We start from the raw sequence: 22,437 nt of genomic DNA, 5'->3' as shown, positions 1-22,437 counted from the left end.
GGGCCATCTGGTCCAACCCCCTGCTCAAAGCAGGATTCGCTAAATCATCCCAGTCAGATGTCTGTCCAGCCTCTGTTTGAAGACTTCCATTGAAGGAGAACTCACCACTTCTCGTGGCAGCCTGTTCCACTCATTGATCACTCTAACTGTCAAAAAGTTTTTTCTAATATCTAATCTGTGTCTCTTCCCATTCAGTTTCATCCCATTGCTTCTAGTCTTTCCTTGTGCAAATGAGAATAAAGTTGATCCTTCTACAATGTGACAGCCCTTTAGATATTTGTAGACAGCTATTAAGTCTCCTCTCAGTCTTCTCTTTTGCAAACTAAACATTCCCAAATCCTGCAACCTTTCCTCATAAGACAGGGTTTGCAGACCGGTCACCATTCTGGTCGCTCTTTTCTGAACTTGCTCCAGTTTGTTGATGTCTTTTTTAAAATGTGGTGCCCAAAACTGGACACAATATTCCAGATGAGGTCTGACCAAAGAGGAGTAGAGGGAAATAATGACTTCACGTGATCTAGACTGTATGCTTCTGTTAATACATCCTAGAATTGCATTTGCCTTTTTTGCTGCTGCATCACACTGTTGACTCATATTCAGTCTGTGATCTATTAGTATACCCAAGTCTTTTTCACATGTGCTGTCACTTAGCCCTATTCCTCCCATTCTATATATGCTTTTTTCATTTTTATTGCCCAGATGTAGTACTTTGCATTTCTCCCTGTTAAAAACCATTCTGTTAGTTGCTGCCCACTTCTCCAGTTTATTTAAATCTTTTTGAATCCTCTCTCTCTCTTCTCTAGTATTAGCCATCCCTCCTAGCTTTGTGTCATCAGCAAATTTAATCAGTTTACCCTCAATTCCTTCATCTAAATCGTTGATAAAGATGTTGAACAATACAGGGCCCAGGACAGAGCCCTGTGGTACCCCACTTGAGACATTCTTCCAACTGGATGTGCAGCCATTTACGACCACTCTTTGGGTCCGATCACTAAGCCAGTTATGAATCCACCTAACAGTTGCCTTGTCCATTCCATACTTAGTCATTTTTTCAATAAGGATTGTATGAGAGACTTTGTCAAATGCTTTGCTGAAGTCAAGATATACTATATCTACAGCATTTCCTTGATCCACCCAATCAGTGATACCGTCATAGAAGGAAATTAAGTTAGTCTGACATGACTTATTAGTTAGAAACCCATGCTGACTCTGTTTAATCACTTCATTCTTATCCAGGTATTGACATACAGTGCCTACAAGTAGTATTCAACCCCCTGCAGATTTAGCAGGTTTGATAAGATGCAAATAAGTTAGAGCTTCAAACTTCAAACAAGAGCAGGATTTATTAACAGATGCATAAATCTTAAAAAACAAAAAATTATGTGGCTCAGTTAAATTTTAATACATTTTAAACATAAAAGTGTGGGTCAATTATTATTCAACCCCTAGGTTTAATATTTTGTGGAATAACCCTTGTTTGCAATTACAGCTAATAATCGTCTTTTATAAGACCTGATTAGGCCGGCACAGGTCTCTGGAGTTATCTTGGCCCACTCCTCCATGCAGATCTTCTCCAAGTTATCTAGGTTCTTTGGGTGTCTCATGTGGACTTTAATCTTGAGCTCCTTCCACAAGTTTTCAATTGGGTTAAGGTCAGGAGACTGACTAAGCCACTGCAACACCTTGATTTTTTCCCTCTCGAACCAGGCCTTGGTTTTCTTGGCTGTGTGCTTTGGGTCGTTGTCTTGTTGGAAGATGAAATGACGACCCATCTTAAGATTCTTGATGGAGGAGCGGAGGTTCTTGGCCAAAATCTCCAGGTAGGCCGTGCTATCCATCTTCCCATGGATGCGGACCAGATGGCCAGGCCCCTTGGCTGAGAAACAGCCCCACAGCATGATGCTGCCACCACCATGCTTGACTGTAGGGAAGGTATTCTTGGGGTCGTATGCAGTGCCATCCAGTCTCCAAACGTCACGTGTGTGGTTGGCACCAAAGATCTCGATCTTGGTCTCATCAGACCAGAGAACCTTGAACCAGTCTGTCTCAGAGTCCTCCAAGTGATCATGAGCAAACTGTAGACGAGCCTTGACATGACGCTTTGAAAGTAAAGGTACCTTACGGGCTCGTCTGGAACGGAGACCATTGCGGTGGAGTACGTTACTTATGGTATTGACTGAAACCAATGTCCCCACTGACATGAGATCTTCCCGGAGCTCCTTCCTTGTTGTCCTTGGGTTAGCCTTGACTCTTCGGACAAGCCTGGCCTCGGCACGGGAGGAAACTTTCAAAGGCTGTCCAGGCCGTGGAAGGCTAACAGTAGTTCCATAAGCCTTCCACTTCCGGATGATGCTCCCAACAGTGGAGACAGGTAGGCCCAACTTCTTGGAAAGGGTTTTGTACCCCTTGCCAGCCTTGTGACCCTCCACGATCTTGTCTCTGATGGCCTTGGAATGCTCCTTTGTCTTTCCCATGTTGACCATATATGAGTGCTGTTCACAAGTTTGGGGAGGGTCTTAAATAGTCAGAAAAGGCTGGAAAAAGGGATAATTAATCCAAAGACGTGAAGCTCATTGTTCTTTATGCCTGAAATACTTCTTAATACTTTAGGGGAACCAAACAGAATTCTGGTGGTTTGAGGGGTTGAATAATAAATGACCCTCTGAATAAACTTTTCACAATTTAAAAAAAAATTAAACAAAGAAATAACATTCTTTTTTGCTGCAGTGCATTTCACACTTCCAGGCTGATCTACAGTCCAAATGTCACCATGCCAAGTTAATTCCGAATGTGTAAACCTGCTAAATCTGCAGGGGGTTGAATACTACTTGTAGGCACTGTACATGTTGTTTAATAATTTGTTCAAAGATCTTTCCTGGTATAGAAGTCAGACTCACCGGCCTATAGTTGCCTGGGTCCACCTTCTTCCCCTTTTTGAAGATAGGAACAACATTTGCTCTTCTCCAGTCTTCTGGCACTTCTCCTGTTCTCCAAGAATTTTCAAAGATTATGGAGAGGGGTTCAAAAATTTCTTCTGCTATCTCCTTCAGTACTCTGGGGTGTAATTCATCTGGACCTGGAGACTTGAATTCATTTAGGTTAGCTAAGTGTTTCCTTATATGGGACATTCCATTTCTCCCGTCCCATATAAAATTTTTCACACCTGCCAAATTCAGCCTGTCATACAGCGGTGTGATATACACTGGGCCTGACACAATACATCAGTGTCCAGAAGTGGTAGGAAAATTAAATTCTCCCCTGTCCTATATACACCTTGTACCTTGTTTTACAGTTCCATATCGTTGGTGGAATTGTGGGTACATTTTTCAAAAAAATGAGGAAGTGTGGTATAAGAGGCTGTGTTAGTGGGCAGGGGTTGCCAGCTGTTAATGATGGTGTTGGATCTGCTGGTAGTGGCAAAAGCAAAATAACACCTAATGCAGGAGGTGTTAAGCCTGCGTCATCGTCTGGCTCCACAAGACCTCGAAGGCTCCCTGTTCTGGGAGTAGGTAAACCGCTTTTAAAGCCGGAGCTTCTGGAACAAGTTTTGACCTAGATTGCTGACTCGGCCTCCAGCTCTATTGCCTCCTCTTCTGAACTTTTAAAAAATAAAAGCACTGAGTCCTTTTTGGAGGCTCATGGTCATGAACCACACCTTTCTTTGTGTCCTTCACCCCAACCAAAATTGAAGGATGCGGCAGGCCACACAACAGATTACTCCATGGAGCTGTTTTCACATACCATGCCTGGGTTATCAAGTGAAATGGTGAATTACCCAGGCCAAGATGAATCTGACATGGAGTGCACTGATGCACAGCCACTGATAGATGATTCTGCTGGTACATTCACTCAGAGCACGACATTGTCCTCGCAGTGTACTGTGCCAGATTCTGACCCTGATGAAACTCAGGTGCCCCTTCCCGCATACTATACCACCGTACACGGTGACACAGAGGAAGGTGCACATGACATTGAAGAGGAGGTGATGGATGACCCAGTTGTTGACCCAGATTGGCATCCATTGGGGGAAGAGGGTGCCGCTGCCAATAGCTCCAAAGAGGAGGAGGAGCATCCGCAGCAGGCATCGACATCGCAACAGCTGTTATCTGGCAGGCACGGAGCAGTCCAAAAACGGGTTACAAAAAGCCAAAAAGTTGCTGGACTGCTTGGCCAGACGGTCAAAATAGCACAGCGTGCAAGGACGCAAAATGTCTTCCATAGTAGGAAGAGTGCAGTGTGGCACTTTTTTGAACAAAATCCTAATGATCAGGCCAAGGTTATCTGTAAGAAGTGCGCAAAGACCTTTAGCCGAGGGAAAAATCTGAAAAATTTGAATACCAGTTGCATGCTTAGACATTTAACCACCATGCACTTGCAAGCGTGGACGGAACACCAAACCTCAAGTACCACATGTGCAAATGCTCCCAAAGAAGGTAGTCAGCAACGCTACATTGTTTCCCCCACTGTAAGCCCACCGGTTAGCACAGCAGCAAATGTTGAGGTGTCGTTGCAAGGCCAAAGTTGTCAGGGAATCACAATGTTATATCAACGAAAGACTGAATCTAGGCCATCAGAAAGAACACCAACTCCATCACCATAATCAACCCTCTCTCAGTCCGCCCTGTCCACCGCTAGTTCCACCATAGGCATCTCTCAAGTCCAGCTCACCCTGCCAGAGACTATGAGTAGGACAAGAAAGTACTCATCCTCTCATCCGCGTACACTTGGTTTGAACGCCCACATTGCCAAACTAATCTCGTTAGAGACGATGCCCTATCGGTTGGTGGAAAGCGCAGCTTTCCTCGAACTCATGGCCTACGCAGTACCACGCTATGAACTACCCAGTCACCACTTCTTTTCTCGCAAAGCCATCCGAGCCCTCCACCTTCATGTGAAGGACGGCATTGTCCATGCACTCAAGCAATCAGTGAGTGGAAAGGTGCACCTCACAACTGATGCATGGTCCAGTAGGCATGGCCAGGGCCGTTACGTGTCCATCACTGTGCACTGGGTTAATGTGGTGGATGCAGGGTCCACAGGGGACAGCGGTGGTGGGACTGTGCTGCCTAGCCCACGGTATAGGAAACAGTTGGCTGTAGGCATTCCACCCTCCTCCTCCTACTCCTCTAGAAGCGAAAGCTCGTCCCCAGAGTCGCAGCAGCACTCCATCCGCAGCTGCCAGTGTTGCACACAAGGTGTCCCCCTATCGATCAGCTAGTGGAAAGTGTCAGCAGGCTGTGTTGAAGATGATGTGTTTGGGCGACAGACACACCGCGGAGGTACTGGCCGACTACTTTCAGCAACAAACTGAGTCATGGCTGGGCAGTCTACATCTTGAGGCAGGCAAGGTAGTCAGCGATAACGGCCAGAATTTTGTGGCTGCCATAGCCCTTTCAAAACTCAGACACATACCTTGCTTGACTCACACCTTGAACCTGGTGGTGCAGTGCTTCCTCAATAATTATCCAGAGTTAACAGGCCTGCTCCAGAAGGTTCGAAAACTGTGCTCGCACATCCGCCGGTCGTCCGTACAATCCAGTCGTATGCAGAAGCTGCAGCGATTGCTACACCTTCCCAAGCACCGGCTAATTATCGACGTTGCAACAAGGTGGAACTCCACCCTGCACATGGTTGAGCGGCTGTGCGAACAGAGGCAGGCCGTAATGCATTTGTGGGAGCATACCCGGACAGGCACTTTGAGGGCAGACATGGAGTTGACAGGTGTGCAGTGGTCAAAGCTGAAAGACCTCTGTAAAGTCCTTCAGTGTTTTGAGGAATGCACACGGCTGGTAAGCGCAGACGACGCCATCATAAGCATGAGCATCCCACTTATGCGTCTGCTCATGCAAACTTTGACGCACATTAAGGAGCAGGCGTCTGCAGCCAAGGTTGACGAAGAGGAAGAGGAGGAGGAAATCCTTGATGACAGTCAGCCATTGTCTGCTCCGGGACCTCTCCTGGACGAGGTGGAGGAAGAAGAGGAGGAGGAGGGTGATGATGGGGATGATTATTTAGGGGAGAAGGATGCTTCTCTTGTGTCCAGAGAAAATGTTGGCGTGGCAAGGTCTGGTACAGGGTTTGTGCGTGACAGGAGGGATGTGGATTTGCCAGAAAGTGCTCCTCCACCAAGCAGTTGCACTGCATCATTGACACTGGGAACTTTGGCCCACATGTCAGATTATGCCTTGCAGATCCTAAAAAGGGACCCCCGCATTGCCAAAATGATGAACGATGACGACTACTGGTTGGCCAGCATCCTGGATCCACGCTATAAAGGCAAATTCCAAAACATCATGCCACAGGAGAACCTTGACCTAATATTGGCTAACAAACAAGCTACTCTGGTAAACCGGTTGGTTGAGGCATTCCCAGCACACAGCAGCGGTGATGGTTCTCACACGAGCCGTAGGGGCCAGGGGCAACTTGGAAGAGGTGTTTGTGGTGCACACATCAGAAGTGGAGTTGGAGACAGGGGTTTCAGTTGTGGACTGATTTTTCAAGTCCCGCTCACACGAATGGTAATACTGCATCGATGGAAAGTGACAGGAGACAGCACTTGTCAACTATGGTTACAAACTACTTTTCCTCCCATGTCGATGTTCTCCCTCACAGGTCATTCCCCTTTGACTATTGGGCCGCTAAACTGGACACCTGGCCTGAATTGGCACAATATGCGCTACAGGAGCTCGCTTGCCCAGCTGCAAGTGTGCTATCGGAAAGAGTCTTCAGTGCTGCTGGATCAATCCTGACAGAAAAGAGGACCCGTCTGTCGACCCAAAATGTGGATGATCTAACCTTCATTAAAATGAACCATTCATGGGTTTCCAAGGATTTTGTCCCACCTTCCCCTGATGACACATAGGTTGACAGAAAAATGGCTTGCTTTGGTCCTCCTCTTCCTGGGACTTGACCAATTTCGCCTTTTGCATCAGCTGAATGTCCAACATCAACATATGCCACTTTGTAAACATCCCTAACTTTTCTGCCTCCCCCCCCCGCCAAGGCCGGGGTCACTACCTAGCGCACGAAACCGTGCGATTGCCATTGCCCCCCTTGCTTGGGCAGGGCCCCAGCATTTGCAGTCTTTACCTCTCCCTGCTCCTCCGCTGTGTAGTCTGGCCTGTCAAATCCATACTGGGCCTGACACCGTCTGAGCCTGCCTCCTGATCTATACACATATATTTTGAATGTGTAAACTATGCTATCCATACATGTTATCCGGTGATACGGTACCCTTTCTCACCTTTGTGCAATTACGTGTAATCCATACTGGGCCTGCACTTACTGGGAAATCATCGTTCGCGGGTAATAATTGTAATCCCAGATCCCCATCACTAACGTTGTTCAGCGGGTTATCTGCACCTGTAAGCGACACACGCTGGCCCTTTCAGTGTAGCGCACATGCAGCCATGGACATGTAAGGGCATGACACACCAGTTATTGGCCAATCTCACGTGCCAGAGCCTCGCGTGTCCCTCTAGTAAGCTGGACGTGGACCGCGGGGGCATGACGGAGTCTCGTTCATTAACGGAATTAAGCTTGCAATGTGTGCATCTTTTCGGTTGCTGGATGGTTGAGGTTGCCCGTGTTGAGTCAAATTACGCCGCAGGCTCCACTCCTGGTGGTGCCCTTCTGGTCATTCCTTTAAGGTTCAGCTTTGCAACCATACTGGCCACGTAAAACAAACACTTTGCCTTCATGGACGCTGTTTGGAGGGTCGTGACTCGTGGGAATAACGCCGCCCAATCAGTTAACCTGCTAGAGAGATCCTTCGTTGCTCCCAAGCATGACATCACACTCCCTAGGAGGAAGGTAATGCCACTGTGGCGACCGTACTCCTGGGGGCGACACAAGTGCACTGATGCCCAGCCACTGCTCGATGATTCTGCTGGTACATTGACCCAGACCACTACATTCCCCTCGCACTCTACACAGCCTGAATCTGACCCTGATGAAACTGGTTACCCTTCCCATATACTGTTCCACCTTACACGGTGACAAAGAGAAAGCTGCAGATGAAAGTGCAGGTTCGGCCCACCCGCCGTCAGACACACTACCGTACTATCAGGCACCCTGTGCCAGTGCCAACGAGTGGGCCCCCTGCTTGTTCAGGATCACAGCAGTTGCAAGGTTGAAATACTTACCTCTCCCTGCTCCACCGCCATGACGTCTTCCGCGTTTCCTGACAGTGATATTCTGATCAGAGAGCGCAATGACATCACGTCTGTACGCCCTCTGCCTAAACAGCCAAGTGCAGTGAGATGGAAGATGGGGACGACGAGGAGTCCAGACTAGTACAGGGATTCCCTAGCGAGAATTATTTCATTGTTTTCAATGTTGGGCACTGTAGGTGTGTTTCCTGTCCTCCTCTCACTGCCGACTGTTCTTCCCCATTGACTTACATTGGGTTTCGTGTTTCAGTCGGACCCCCGACTTTTCACTATAGTCGGACGATTTCGTTCGACCCGACTTTTGCGAAAGTCGGGTTTCGCGAAACCCAACTCGACTCAAAAAAAGGCAAAGTCGCTCATATCTACTGAGGATCACAACCTGGCTTCATCTTCCAGAGTCGGTTACTCCACCTGTGGCACGCACACAGAGAGGAGGTAACAACAAGTGTACGAAGATGACAGTCCATTGAGTCCATACAAGGTACAAGGTCAATTGATCTGAGGATCACAACCTGGCTCCAAACGTATTCATGGTTCAGTGATGGTCAATGGAGCAGATCTTGTATTCTTCCAACCGAGGCTGAAAACCCCTAGGTTGTTTCCTATAGAATGATAGATCCATGTCCATTGTGATGATGTTGTGGCTGCTGTCCTGTCTCTTGTCCTTTGGATGTATAGATGTCTTGGCAGAATCTCTCTGGCTGTTTCTCTCTCTCAGTCTCTTTATACAGAGGCCTGTAACCTATTTTTAGACTTAACAAGTGTCCCTCATTCAGTATTTCCATAAAGGGTAAGAATGGAGATGAGATCAAGTAGCATTACTTGATTATTTAAACTATTTGCATAGTTTTTCCCTCTCTGCTTTAGAAGTCAACAAACTGGCTCCATAACACAATGCATAATTAGCATATCAGCATTCATCACTAGTGATCAAGGATAAGTGCACAATAAAAGTCAATATTACTGGCTTACACAAACAAAAGTCTGTTTTCCTGACCAACTAGAAATCAACACTTAAATTTAAAGCCAACATACAGATAACATTCTATTATTCTTCGTTTGCTAAAAAATAGTCGTCTGGTTAATTAAGGAACAATGCTGTATGTCTTCACAATGCCAAAAGATAAAAAATTGTTTTTAAAAATATAAAAAAATATAAAAGTTCAAATCACCCCCTTTCGCCCCCATTCAAACTAAAACAATACAAAGAAAATAAAACATATACATATTTGGTATCACCGCATTCAGAATCGCTTGATCTATCAATTTGAAAAAAGAATTAAACCAATCGCTAAACGGCGTAACGAGAAAAAGCCCAAATGCCAGAATTACCGTATTTTTCGGACCATTAGACGCACTTTTTTCCCAAAAAATTTTGGGAGAAAATGGGTGGTGTGTCTTATGGTCGCAATATACTAACCTCCGATCATGGCTGGAGGCTGGTGCAGGGCTCTGTGGTGTGGTGGCGGGCTGTGCTCCGGTGCAGTGGCAGCGGCTCTCTGTGCTCCGTGGGGGGCTCCGCCGACATTTCCTCAAAGCCCAGGAACATGGACGCCGGGAAGATGGCCGCCGATCCGGGGATGGCGCATGCTCAGGTTCAGATCTCGTTGCCAAGATTTGAATCTTGTCTCCCGAGATCTCGGGACGAGATCTGAACCTGAGCATGCGCCGTCCCAGGACCGGCGGCCATCTTCCCGGCGTCCATGTTCCCGGGGGCCACCGCAACATGGCAGCAGCCCGCAATGGATTTGACGGGGCCTCCGGGCTTTGAAGACATGCCGGCGGAGCCGATGCTCCTGCATCGGAGCCGCCGCCACTGCACCGGAGCACAGCCCGCCACCAGCACCACACTACTGTGCCCACCTACGCCAGCACAGCCCAGCTTCCCCAGCACAGCTCACCTGCCCCAGCACAGCCCACCTGCCCCAGCACAGCACAGATGCCCCAGCACAGACCACCTGCCGCAGCAAAGCCCACGAGCCCCAGCACAACGAACCTGCCCCAGCACAGCCCAACTGCCCCAGCACAGAGCCGCCACCACCGTACCAGCCTGGACCACTGAATGACCCCTGTGACCACTCCTCCACCCGTGCCGGATCGCTTCCCTGGTAAGCTGAATTCGGACTGTAAGACGGACCCCCATTTGACACATTTTTATTTTTTTCTCTATTTTCCTTCTGAAAATTTGGGGTGCGTCTTATGGTCTGGTGCGTCTTATAGTGTTTTTTTGATCGCTGCAACATAGCATTAAAATGCAATAACGGGCGATCACAAAATCGTATCTGCATCAAAATGGTATCCATTAAAATAGTCAGCTCGGCACACAAAAAATAAACCTTCACCCAACCCAAGATCATGAAAAATGGAGACGCGACAAGTATCAGAAAATGGTGCAATTCTTTTATACTTTACCTAATAAAGTTGAGTTATTTTTACTGATAAATGTTTGTTTTGGGTCGTTTATTTTCTGCTGGTATTTGGTTTATTCTATAAAACTCCCATATAATATTCTCACCTTGAATTTATCCTATAAAACTCCCATATAATATTCCATCTTGAACGCACGCCGCGTGCATCATGTTTTTGTACAATTTGTGAATAATATATATAGGTTCTCCCTGTCTGAGTTATTTTTGAAGGTCAACAAAATACGATTTTCCTGTAATTCATTTCTCATGATCTAGGTATAATAATGACTTTTCCCTGTGTGGGATTTTTGATAAAAAGGTTGACAACTAGTTGGACAACCCCTTCTCATTCCTCATGTTTGGTCCTGTTAAAATAAAAACACTTACACAAACTTCCAATTCTGGCACCGTCTAAGTGGTGTCGGCACTTGTGTTCTTGGCTCTTTTGAGGTTTTTACGTCATGTGAGCCCTGTGCCCAATCAGCGCTGACATCAATGTCCCCACTTTCGGACAAATCAAGCATCATGAGGCCGTCAGAGAGCAGCCGCAGCCCTGGCTTCATGTTCAATACGTCCGAAGGAACAGTGAAGCTGCCGCTGATTGGGTGCAGGGCTCGTGTGATGTGAGAACCTCACATAAGCCCCAAGACAGTGAGTCTCCACACCGCTGAAGTGGAGCCGGCACACCAGCGGAGTATAAGTGTTGTTATTTTAATGAGGCCAAACATGAGGAAGGAGTTCACTGAGAAAAAAAAAAGATATATATACCGTATTTTTTGGAGTATAAGACACACCTAGGTTCTAGTGCAGGAAATTAGGAAAAAAAAAATAAAGCAAACAATGTGGTCAATTCTGTACCTAATACAGTGTGCCTTATCCTGGTATATATGGTCCCCTCACCCCCATCCTGATACACATGGTCATCTCATTCCTACCCTGGTGTACATGGATCCCTCATCCCTATCCTAGTATGCATGGCCCCCTCATCCCTATCCTGGTATGCATGGATGCCTCATCCCTATCCTAGTATGCATGGCCCCCTCATCCCTATCCTGGCAGGAATGATCGCCCTCATCCCTATACTAGTATGCATGGCCCCATTCCTATCCTGGTATGCTGGGTTCCCCATCTCATCCTAGTATATACGGCCCCATCCCTATTGCCCCCACCCCTATTCTCGTATACATGGCCCCACCAGAAAACATTAAAAAAAATTTACACTTACCTACCCGGCGCTCCCTCACGGCATCCTGCTCCGTTGCCAGCAACTGCTTTATGATTGTAAGCAGCACATGGCAGGGACGTCATGCACTGCTCCCAAGCAGAGCACAGGTGCTGGAGTAGTCACCGGGACTGTTCATCGGAGATCGTGGAGAGTATTCATTGCTCTTCAGTAGCGCGCAGTGTCAGCCAACGGCTTCATGCTGCTGCCGGCGGTCACGTGTGCCGCTACTTAAGAGAAATCAATATTCATTGGATTCATTCATTCATCAGGAGACTATTAAATATTGAACTATATCCAAGCGGAACTAGACGAAGAAAACCCTAAATTCATGTATCATTTTATTCAAAACAGTCAGAAAACTAGCCACATATTGGCAGACCCCAGACCTCAAACTATATACTTCGCAAGTTTATAAGCCACTCGTGTCAGGAATAGATAGTATATGAAAATACAGTATAATTCTTGTGATTTTCTCCTATAGCGACTGCCCTAGCTTGGTAATGTAACTGCTGTTAATTAGTAGTGCAGACAAATTGTCCTAGACTAAACTCAGTTTTCAGGCGGCCCAATATGTACGACTCAGGGAAAACTTACCTGCTCCAAAGATCATTAGCAGCTTCTAACTAATGGCCATGCTGCGGTCTGTCAGGGAATGAGTGCAATATTGTTATAAAGACTAGGGATATGTGCAGTCATAATGTCTGGGAGATCTGTGCCATTATTTAGTATGAATATGGAAATTATCTCTGAAAGGTAAGTGTTCCCTGAGCGGTATATACGGTATTTTCCCATACTATCTATTCCTGACACTGGAGGGGCTTATAAATGTACAAAGTATATAGTTTGAAGTCTGGGGTCGGCTAGCTATTACAAAAGAGCAAACAGATATTTGAAGCTGCTGGTGCCTCTGGAGTCCCTCGAAACTTAAGGTGTAGGTTCCTTCAAAGGCTTGCTGTGGTGCATAAACCTACTATTCAGCCACCCCTAAACAGTGCTCACAAGCAGAAACGGTTGCAGTGGGCCCAGACATACATGAAGACTAATTTTCAAACAGTCTTGTTTACTGATGACTGTCGAGCAACCCTGGATGGTCCAGATGGATGGAGTGGTGGATAGTTGGTGGATGGCCACCATGTCCCAACAAGGCTGCGACATCAGCAAGGAGGTGGAGGAGTCAAGTTTTGGGCCGAAATCATGGGGAAACAGCTGGTAGGGCCCTTTAAGGTTCCTGAAGGTGTGAAAATGACCTCTGCAAAGTACACTGTTCAAAAAAATAAAGGGAACACTTAAACAACAGAATATAACTCCAAGTAAATCAAACTTCTGTGAAATCAAACTGTCCACTTAGGAAGCAATACTGATTGACAATCAATTTCACATGCTGTTGTGCAAATGGAATAGACAACAGATGTAAATTATCGGCAATTATCAAGGCACCCTCAATAAAGGAGTGGTTCTGCAGGTGGGGACCACAGGCCACATCTTAGTACCAATGCTTTCTGGCTGATGTTTTGGTCACTTTTGAATGTTGGTTGTGCTTTCACACTCGTGGTAGCATGTGACAGACTCTACAACCCACACAAGTGGCTCAGGTAGTGCAGCTCATCCAGGATGGCACATTAATGGGAGCTGTGGCAAGAAGGTTTGCTGTGTCTGTCAGCGTAGTGTCCAGAGACTGGAGGCACTACCAGGAGACAGGCCAGTACACCAGGAGACATGGAAGGGGCCGTAGGAGGGCAACAACCCAGCAGCAGGACCACTACCTCAGCCTTTGTGCAAGGAGGAACAGGAGGAGCACTGCCAGAGCCCTGCAAAATGATCTTCAGCAGGCCACAAATGTGCATGTGTCTATACAAACGGTTAGAAACCAACTCCATGAGGATGGTCTGAGTGCCCGACATCCACAGATGGGGGTTGTGCTCACAGCCCAACACTGTGCGGCCCTCCAAAGGAATGCCACCCCACACCATTACTGACCTACTGCCAAAGCGGTCATGCTGAAGGATGTTGCAGACAGCAGATCGCTCTCCACAGCATCTCCAGACTCTGCCACGTCTGTCACATGTGCTCAGTGTGAACCTGCTTTCATCTGTGAAGAGCACAGGGCACCAGTGGCGGATTTGCCAATCCTGGTGTTCTGTGGCAAATGCCAAGCGTCTTGCACGGTATTGGGCTGTGAGCACAACTCCCATCTGTGGACGTCAGGCACTCAGACCATCCTCATGGAGTTGTTTTTTAACCATTTGTGCAGACACATGCACATTTGTGGCCTGCTGGAGGTCATTTTGCAGGGCTTTGGCAGTGCTCCTCCTGTTCCTCCTTGCACAAAGGCTGAGGTAACGGTCCTGCTGCTGGGTTGTTGCCCTCCTACAGCACCCTCCACATCTCCCGGTGTACTGGCCTGTCTCCTGGTAGCGCCTTCAGCTTCTAGACACTACGCTGACAGACACAGCAAACCTTCTTGCCACAGCTCGCATTGATGCGCCATCCTGGATGAGCTGCACTACCTGAGCCACTTGTGTGGGTTGTAGAGTCCGTCTCATGTTACCACGAGTGTGAAAGCACAACCAACATTCAAAAGTGACCAAAACATCAGCCAGAAAGAATTGGTACCGAGATGTGGTCTGTGGTCCCCACCTGCAGAACCACTCCTTTATTGAGGGTGTCTTGATAATTGCCAATAATTTCCATCTGTTGTCTATTCCATTTGCACAACAGCATGTGAAATTGATTGTCAGTCAGTGTTGCTTCCTAAGTGGACAGTTTGATTTTGCAGAAGTTTGATTTACTTGGAGTTATATTCTGTTGTTTAAGTGTTCCCTTTAATTTTCTGAGCAGTGTATATACTTCGTAAGTTTATAAGCCACTCCAGTATCAGGAATAGATAGTATGTGAAAATACCTTATATACCACTCAGGGAACACTTTACTTTCAGAGATAATTTCCATATTCATACTAAATAATGGCACAGATCTCCCAGACATTATGGTTGCACATATCCCTAGTCTTTATAATAATATTGCACTCATTCCCTGACAGACCGCAGCATGGCCATTAGTTATAAGCTGCTAATGATCTTTGGAGCAGGTAAGTTTTCCCTGAGTGGTACATATTGGGCAGTCTGAAAACTGAGTTTAGTCTAGGACAATTTGTCTGCACTACTAATTAACAGCAGTTACATTACCAAACTAGGGCAGTCCCTATAGGAGAAAAACAACAATTATAGTGTATTGTCACATACTATCTATTCCTGACACTGGAGGGGCTTATAAACTTACAAATTATACAGTTTGAAGCCTGCGATCTGCCAATATGTGGCTAGTTTTCTGACTGTTTCGGATAACATGATAAATGATTTTAGTCTTTTTGTCTAGTCTCGCTTGAATACAGGTCAATATTAAACAGTCTCCTGATGAGTCGCCTTTTGTGAGGACGATGAAACCCGTTGAAATGAGAGTCTTGGAGAGTGAGTGTATATACGTCACCTCACCCTATATACTGAGATGTGGGGTACATGCTTTTTCTATTGGTCACCTACTGACTAACCTTCAGGGGGTCAATTATGGGTATAGATTCACATTTGGAATTAATAAAGTTTAGTTTTATCCTTTTTTTAGCAAACATGAGGAATGACAAGAAACAACCCATTTAAGAAGATTCAATTTTGGTTAAAACTATTCCAACATTATGAACATAAAAAAGGCTTCTCCCCTATGTGACGTCTCTGATATTTATTAACAGTTGATTTCCTAGTAAAATATTTCCCACATTAAGAAAATGAAAAAGGCTTCTCCCCTGTGTGACTGCTCTGATGTCTAACAAGAAGCGCTTTCCGGTTAAAATATTTCCCACATTCTGAACAGGAAAAAGGCTTCTCTCCTGTGTGGGTTCTTTGGTGTTCATCAAGATTCCCTTTCCGGTTAAAACATTTCCCACATTCTGAACAGGAAAAAGGCTTCTCTCCTGTGTGAGTTCTATGGTGATCAACCAAACTTTGCTTCCAGTTAAAACATTTCCCACATTCTGAACATTTAAAAGGCTTCTCCCCCGTGTGAGTTCTCTGATGTCTAACAAGAATCATTTTCCGGCTAAAATATTTCCCACATTCTGAACAGGAAAAAGGCTTCTCCCCTGTGTGAGTTCTATGGTGATTAACCAAATTTGATTTCTCATTAAAACATTTCCCACATTCTGAACAGGAAAAAGGCTTCTCCCCTGTGTGCGTTCTGTGGTGTGTAACAAAATGAGATTTCTCATTAAAACATTTCCCACATTCTGAACAGGAAAAAGGCTTCTCCCCTGTGTGCATTCTGTGGTGTGTAACAAAATTAGATTTCTCATTAAAACATTTCCCACATTCTGAACAGGAAAAAGGCTTCTCCCCTGTGTGCGTTCTATGGTGAATAACAAAATTTGATTTACGTGCAAAACATTTCCCACATTCTGAACATGAAAAAGGCTTCTCACCTGTGTGAGTTCTATGGTGAGTAACAAGCAGTGATTTACGTGCAAAATACTTCCCACATTCTGAACATGAAAAAGGCTTCTCCCCTGTGTGAGTTCTATGGTGAGTAACAAGCAGTGATTTATGTGCAAAACACTTCCCACATTCTGAACATGAAAAAGGCTTCTCCCCTGTGTGAGTTCTATGGTGAGTAACAAGCAGTGATTTACGTGCAAAACACTTCCCACATTCTGAACATGAAAAGGCTTCTCCCCTGTGTGAGTTCTATGGTGTCTAACAAAATGTGATTTATGTGCAAAACATTTCTCACATTCTGAGCATGAAAATGACTTCTTTGCTTTAGGAGCAGTGTGTTTTTTATTGCCTCTTTTGTGACTTTGATTTTCCTTAGTAGTCAGTAATGAATCAGGAGATGGGACCTGTTTCATAGGATCAGATGACAGATCTTTGCTGTGAATATTTGATGATATATCTGGAGTAATAGCAATCACTTCAGTTGTGTCTTGTAGGATCTCAAGATCATCAGATTTAAAAATTGAAGATGTCAGCTGTCCCTCTGATCTCCTGGTACAGTCATCTGCTAAGATAAAAACACAATTATTTTTAATAAAATATCCTTGAGTTTTATATTTTTGAACATTTCTACTTAAACTGTCCATAAAAATGGCAAGCTATGTAAAAAAGTTTAATTATTTACCAAGACAATGACAGTTCACAGTCTAATAGAAAACCTTGTTGGATGAGCCAGTAGTGTGCGGTGTTCAACTGTTGGTTCATTCTGCCTCCCAAATATCGAATAAAAAGAAACCAATCAATGTTATGTAGGCGAAAATAATACCAATTCTCATCTCACAAAAAACAAGTCCCCACTCAGGTCCATCATTTGTCAATGGAAAAACAGATAAGGCAGGTTAGAGTTAATGCTATAGTTAGGGTTACTGTTATGCTAAAGTTAGGGTTAGGGTTTATTCTAAAGTTAGGGTTAGGCTAAAGAATTTTGCTTTTCTCAATTGTCTCCCCAATAATTTGGTCACATCAGTCATGTCAGAGTTTTCTATTTCCAGGAAAAAAAAATAAAAACGAATAAAATGTCCCGTCAGTATTATAGTGCAGAGGAGGCTTATGCACTTTTATGTTCTGACAGTGAAGAAAGTGCAGTGTCAGATGGGGATGTGGATTTCGAGGGCTTTAGTAGCAGCGACAGTGATAGCTCAGAAATGAGCAGTGATTCTGGTCCATCCTCACACACAAGGACCAGTACAACAAGAAGGACAAATAGCGCTTCTGGAGAAATGTCTCCAACTCAGGGAACAATGCCCAGTACTAGCGCTGTCCCTAGTGCTCGTGAATTGGCGCACACCAATGTCCAAGGGGCTTTGCTTCTTGATGTAGCATTTCCCAGATGGGAGGCTTCGGATTCGGCTACTCCATTCATCCCTAATTTTAATGCCATTCCTGGTATAAATGTGGAGGTGGAAAAATTTGCACCAATTATTTTTTTAATTTGTTTATTACAGATAGCTTGCTAGAGCATATTGTCCTACAAATTCATATGTGTCCCAATTCATCAGCCAGAATCCACGATCCTATTATGCTAGGTCACATTTATGGACACCAACTAATGTCCTAGAAATGAAAACATTTTAGGACTTACATTCGCTATGGGCTTGTTAAAAAACGAGCCTTCGGTCCTATTGGTCCAACCACCCTGTTCAAGCCACCCCTATGTTTTCTTCTGTTCTTCTTAGGACCTGTTATGAAAGCTTTTCGCATGTATGAGGGGAAAGGTAGCCAACTAAACCCACCAGGATGCCCTACTTATCTGGGGACATCTGGAAAAATCGTTTGGGAGCTGATAACTCCATTTTTACAAGAAGGCTACAATCTGTATGTTGACAACTACTACACCAGTATACCCCTAATTAAAAGTTTGGTTGAACATAACATAGGGGCTTGTGGGACCATTCGCAAAAACCATCACGGGTTTCCACGATCATTGGTCAAAAAAAAGTTCTGAAAGGGGCAGTCAGGGGCTTTACACAATGGAGAGCTGCTTGTCCTTAAGTATAAGGATAAAAAAGATATTTTTATCCTGAGCTCGATCCACACAGATGCCACAAGGGCCACTGCAGACCAACAGGGATCCACTACTCCAAAACCTGTTTTTAGTCATTGACTACAACAAATATATGGGGTGTGGACCTTGCAGATCAGGTTCTACAGCCATACCAGGTATCAAGAAAATCATATATCTGGTATAAAGAGTTAGTCATGTATTTGTTTCAGGTGGCCACATATAATTCTTTTGTGTTATACAAAAAAGCCGGAAATGCAGACACTTTCCTTGATTATCAGGAAAAGGTCACTGAAAATCTTGTTTTTGAAAATTTTGTCCCCGCCAATCCTTTAGAATCTGAAGATGTGAGAAGACTCACTGAGCGACATTTTATTGCACTCATCCCAGTAACTGAAACAAGAAAGAACCCCCAGAGAAGATGTCGTGTATGTTCCTAGAGAGGAATGAGGCATGATCCCCGCTATTATTACCCACAATGCCCATCACTGCCAGCCTTATGCCTCCATGACGGCTTTACAATCTTCCACACAGAACCACGTTTTTGAACTGTTTTGACATTCAAGCATTTGGTTTATTTAGTGACAGACACATTTGAGTAGAGCTGACTTAAAGGGAATCTGTCCCCCTTTTATGAGATATCATATAATGATATCTTTCAATTGTGTGTCACATAAGGATTCTCTTAGTACTTTTGCTTCCCCCTGATCCCGCACCTTTCATGCATAAATACCTTGTTTATATCGGTTCAGATGTATGTAAACTGCCGCTGTCCGGTCCGCTGGGCAGGGCTTATTCACCTGCTCCCCCCTCCCTGTCTTGCTCTACACATTTCTTTTTGTGTAGAGCAAGACAGGGAGGGGGGAGCAGGTGAATAAGCCCCGCCCAGCGGACCGGACAGCGGCAGTTTACATACATCTGAACCGATATAAACAAGGTATTTATGCATGAAAGGTGCGGGATCAGGGGGAAGCAAAAGTACTAAGAGAATCCTTATGTGACACACAATTGAAAGATATCATTATAGGATATCTCAAAAAAGGGGGACAGATTCCCTTTAACAATTTCCAGGTGTAGGTGGGGTTAGAGGTGTCCAGAGACACAAGCTGGGCACAATATGTTGTGAGGCTTAGAAAAAAATTACATCCAGCAAAATGTCACCGGTGATGGCGGCGCCTGCACAGTAGCGTCTATAAGTAAGAGACAGAGGCTACTGGACAGGGGCCGCTGGTGACATTTTGCTGGATGTATTTTTTTTCTAAGGCCGGGGTCACACTAACCGACGCAAAATACGGTCAGTATTTTACATGAGTAATACGGATGAATGACCCCTAAATAGTGCTCCGTATGTCATCTGTAATCAAGGTGTGGTCGCGTATTTTGCGCATGTAAGCATCCGTATGTAATCCGTATGGCATCCGTATGGTGAGATTTTCTCGCAGGCTTGCAAAATGGACATATAATGGAGCCCTATGACAGGGTTTCTAACAGAAACCAAAGAATAGATATATACTCATAGAATGCATATATATATATATGTGTGTGTCTCAATGACATGTGTGTATATATATATATATAATGTATTCTATGTGTCTATATCTATTCTTTCATTTCTTTATTAAACCTGTCAGTGTGATTTTACTGTATCGCGCACTGAATTGCCGGCTTTTCTAAAAGACACCGGGTGCGTATTTCTCGCAAGTCACATGTGTGGTCCGTGTGTAATCCGTATTTTTTGCGCACCCATAGACTTGCATTGGCGTATTACGGCCGTAGTACGCTGACAATCGCAGCATGCTGTGATTGGCACGGAGCGTAGAATACGGATGAGAAATATACGGCTGGTGCGAGGGACCCCATAGAGAATCATTGGTCCGTGTCTAATGCGTGCTTTTAGTGCCTCTCACTCGGCCGTATTCCTCTCCAGTGTGACCCCGGCCTAACCCCACAATAGCCACAATATTATAGGCATTATCAACAATAATATCAATGCTATTATATGCATTATGTAATAATGGGGGCAGGTCAGTGAGGGGTCAGCGACCTGTCATAAGCCAATACAGATGAATATGTAATCAGAGCACCACAGAAAGCCCCGCCCACAGCCCCACCCACAGCCCCACCCCAGAGCACGAGAATCTCATTACTGAAAACTACAAATACAGATTACACAACAGTAAACCAGAGTTGCCCTCATTTATGGTGGACCATTGGAGCTACTATGGATCCTGAGCAGAAGATTAGAGAAAATAATATTGCTCCCCATTTCAGGAGAGATTGTGCAGTAATCTGAATTCCTTAGGATCAGAAACAATGTAATTTATGACGTGGAGTGACTCCATGACACCAGGGCTGGAGCCAACACATCTCCTGCAGGCGGGAATAAATGTATATTACAGCCATCAGCCACGCACGGCTTAGAGATCTATCATGGCACAGGTGGAATGTTTGTCCTGGAGATTATCACAATCCTCCTTGAAGTTAGTTGGTTTTAATACAAATTGAAAAGTCAGGATAAAGGGAAACTCTGCTGTTATTGGACAGAAATTCACACTTGGCCTCACTGCACATTTACTGGTGTCGCTCATAAAAGGGAAGTTTGGCCAGAAAGACTGGACCTGGTCTTGTAGGGACCATGAGACATTCAGCAGCACAGAAGGGAGAGACGATTCATCCGATAAGATCTCAGGGAACTAGGAAGCCAACAGCATCATTACCCTCCGCTTTCTCTTACAGGCCCAGCATAAGATTTTTCTTCAAGTGATTTTCTATCTTGTCAGCACATTCTACGTACGCTGTCATTTGGCTTTATAGTTACAGATCTGGGCAGGTAACGGTCAGCGTCTCCTAATGTGAAGGACAGAATGGCTAATGAAATCAATTATTAACCCTTATATAAGTCAGTTCAGATATGGTGTACCAAGATGGCGTCTGTGTCTTCAACACCCTGGAAGGAATCCTTGGAATGCAGAAGCTGAGATACTGGATACCATATATGGAAGTGAAGCTGAAATGGACCTATCATAGACTGACACTGGCTACTCAGGAGATTGTGTGACACCCATTTCCTGTCTCTTTGTCTTGAGAATAAACTTCAGTTGTGTGCAAGCCTTTGCTGAGAAAGGAGTAGACATCTAACTCTGTGTTCAGTGTGACTCTTTAAGCGCGCACTCGGCCTATATTGGGTCAGGTACAAGCAATCATATAGATCTCGCTTTAAGGGATCACCCTCACACCCTCAAGCGTGGAAGGTTTTTCACATCTAATATAACGATTTCATTGGACTTTCCAAAAATAAGTAAGTTTACCCTGTTCCATCGTTCAGTCCATATGTAAGGTGTCCGCTTCCACGCTTGAAGGTTCATTTTAGTATGAGTTCTTATCCACTCAGTGAAAGTCGGCATTTTTTCACTCTCTCTCTTTTTATCTTTTTCTTTTCTTGTTAATTGAATTTGTCTCTATAAATGAATACACCATTTATGTCCTCAGTTAATAATTGTTTTATTGTACATTTTTATGTGGTACAAGCCATGTGAACCATTAACCCTATAACGACTATGAACTTTGACACTGTGTCATCTGATCTGTTGGCGCTCGTTTTTTTGAATCCCAGCATCCTGTCTCAACTATATATACGTGTGATGCCTGTACATACTGTGTGGTATTTCCTGATGAAGGGGGCATGAGACCACCAAAACGCGTAGAATAAACCACTGTGAATCTTTGACATCGATCTCCTGGAATACTTTCTTGCGGCAGCGCAGAATATAACTACAAATTCCCCTGAATATGTGATACCTGCTATAAGGACACAGTACAAGTGTATCATAAGGAAAATTCCCCCAAGGCTGCAGAGAGATCAAGAACGGCAACTTACCAGGGAGGGGAAGGAGAGGAGAGCCAAGCGTTGGAACCCCCGACACGCATTTCGCGACGTCCCCCGCCGCTTTATCAAGGAGGAGATAGTGGTGTTTTTGTACTATTGGTATTTAATAAAATGATTTTGATATTTTTTATATTAAAATGACTGCGTGCTCCTTTGCTTCTCCTGGTATCTAATACCAGGGGGTAGGTGGATCCTCCAGGTTGTAAGT

At 44.9% G+C, this 22,437-nt stretch overlaps 2 protein-coding genes across 2 annotated transcripts in view; both read right to left on the bottom strand.

Moving 5' to 3' along the window:
* The window catches only part of LOC141078137 (uncharacterized), a 192,143-nt gene that overhangs the window by 166,106 nt on the left and 3,600 nt on the right, over positions 1-22,437 (bottom strand). The gene's annotated exons all lie outside the window — the stretch shown is intronic.
* Positions 15,521-22,270, bottom strand: LOC141078141 (uncharacterized). Its single transcript, XM_073564972.1, has 2 exons — positions 22,221-22,270; positions 15,521-16,522 (listed from the first exon to the last, which is right to left on the bottom strand). Exons 1-2 carry the CDS (start codon positions 22,268-22,270, stop codon positions 15,574-15,576), a joined length of 999 nt encoding a protein of 332 aa, XP_073421073.1. The 3' UTR covers positions 15,521-15,573.

Source organism: Dendrobates tinctorius, unplaced genomic scaffold, assembly GCF_039654945.1.
Source record: "Dendrobates tinctorius isolate UK_male_01 unplaced genomic scaffold, ASM3965494v1 ptg000509l, whole genome shotgun sequence".
NCBI lineage: Eukaryota > Metazoa > Chordata > Amphibia > Anura > Dendrobatidae > Dendrobates > Dendrobates tinctorius.
This window is presented reverse-complemented; position numbering and strand designations above follow the sequence as displayed.

Coding starts and splice junctions, on each gene's coding strand:
- LOC141078141 (XM_073564972.1), bottom strand. CDS start 22,270: ATGCGTGTCGGGGGTTCCAACGCTTGGCTCTCCTCTCCTTCCCCTCCC. Junction 16,523..22,220: donor TCCTCTCCTTCCCCTCCCTG/GTAAGTTGCCGT, acceptor GAACTCACACAG/GGGAGAAGCCTTTTCATGTT.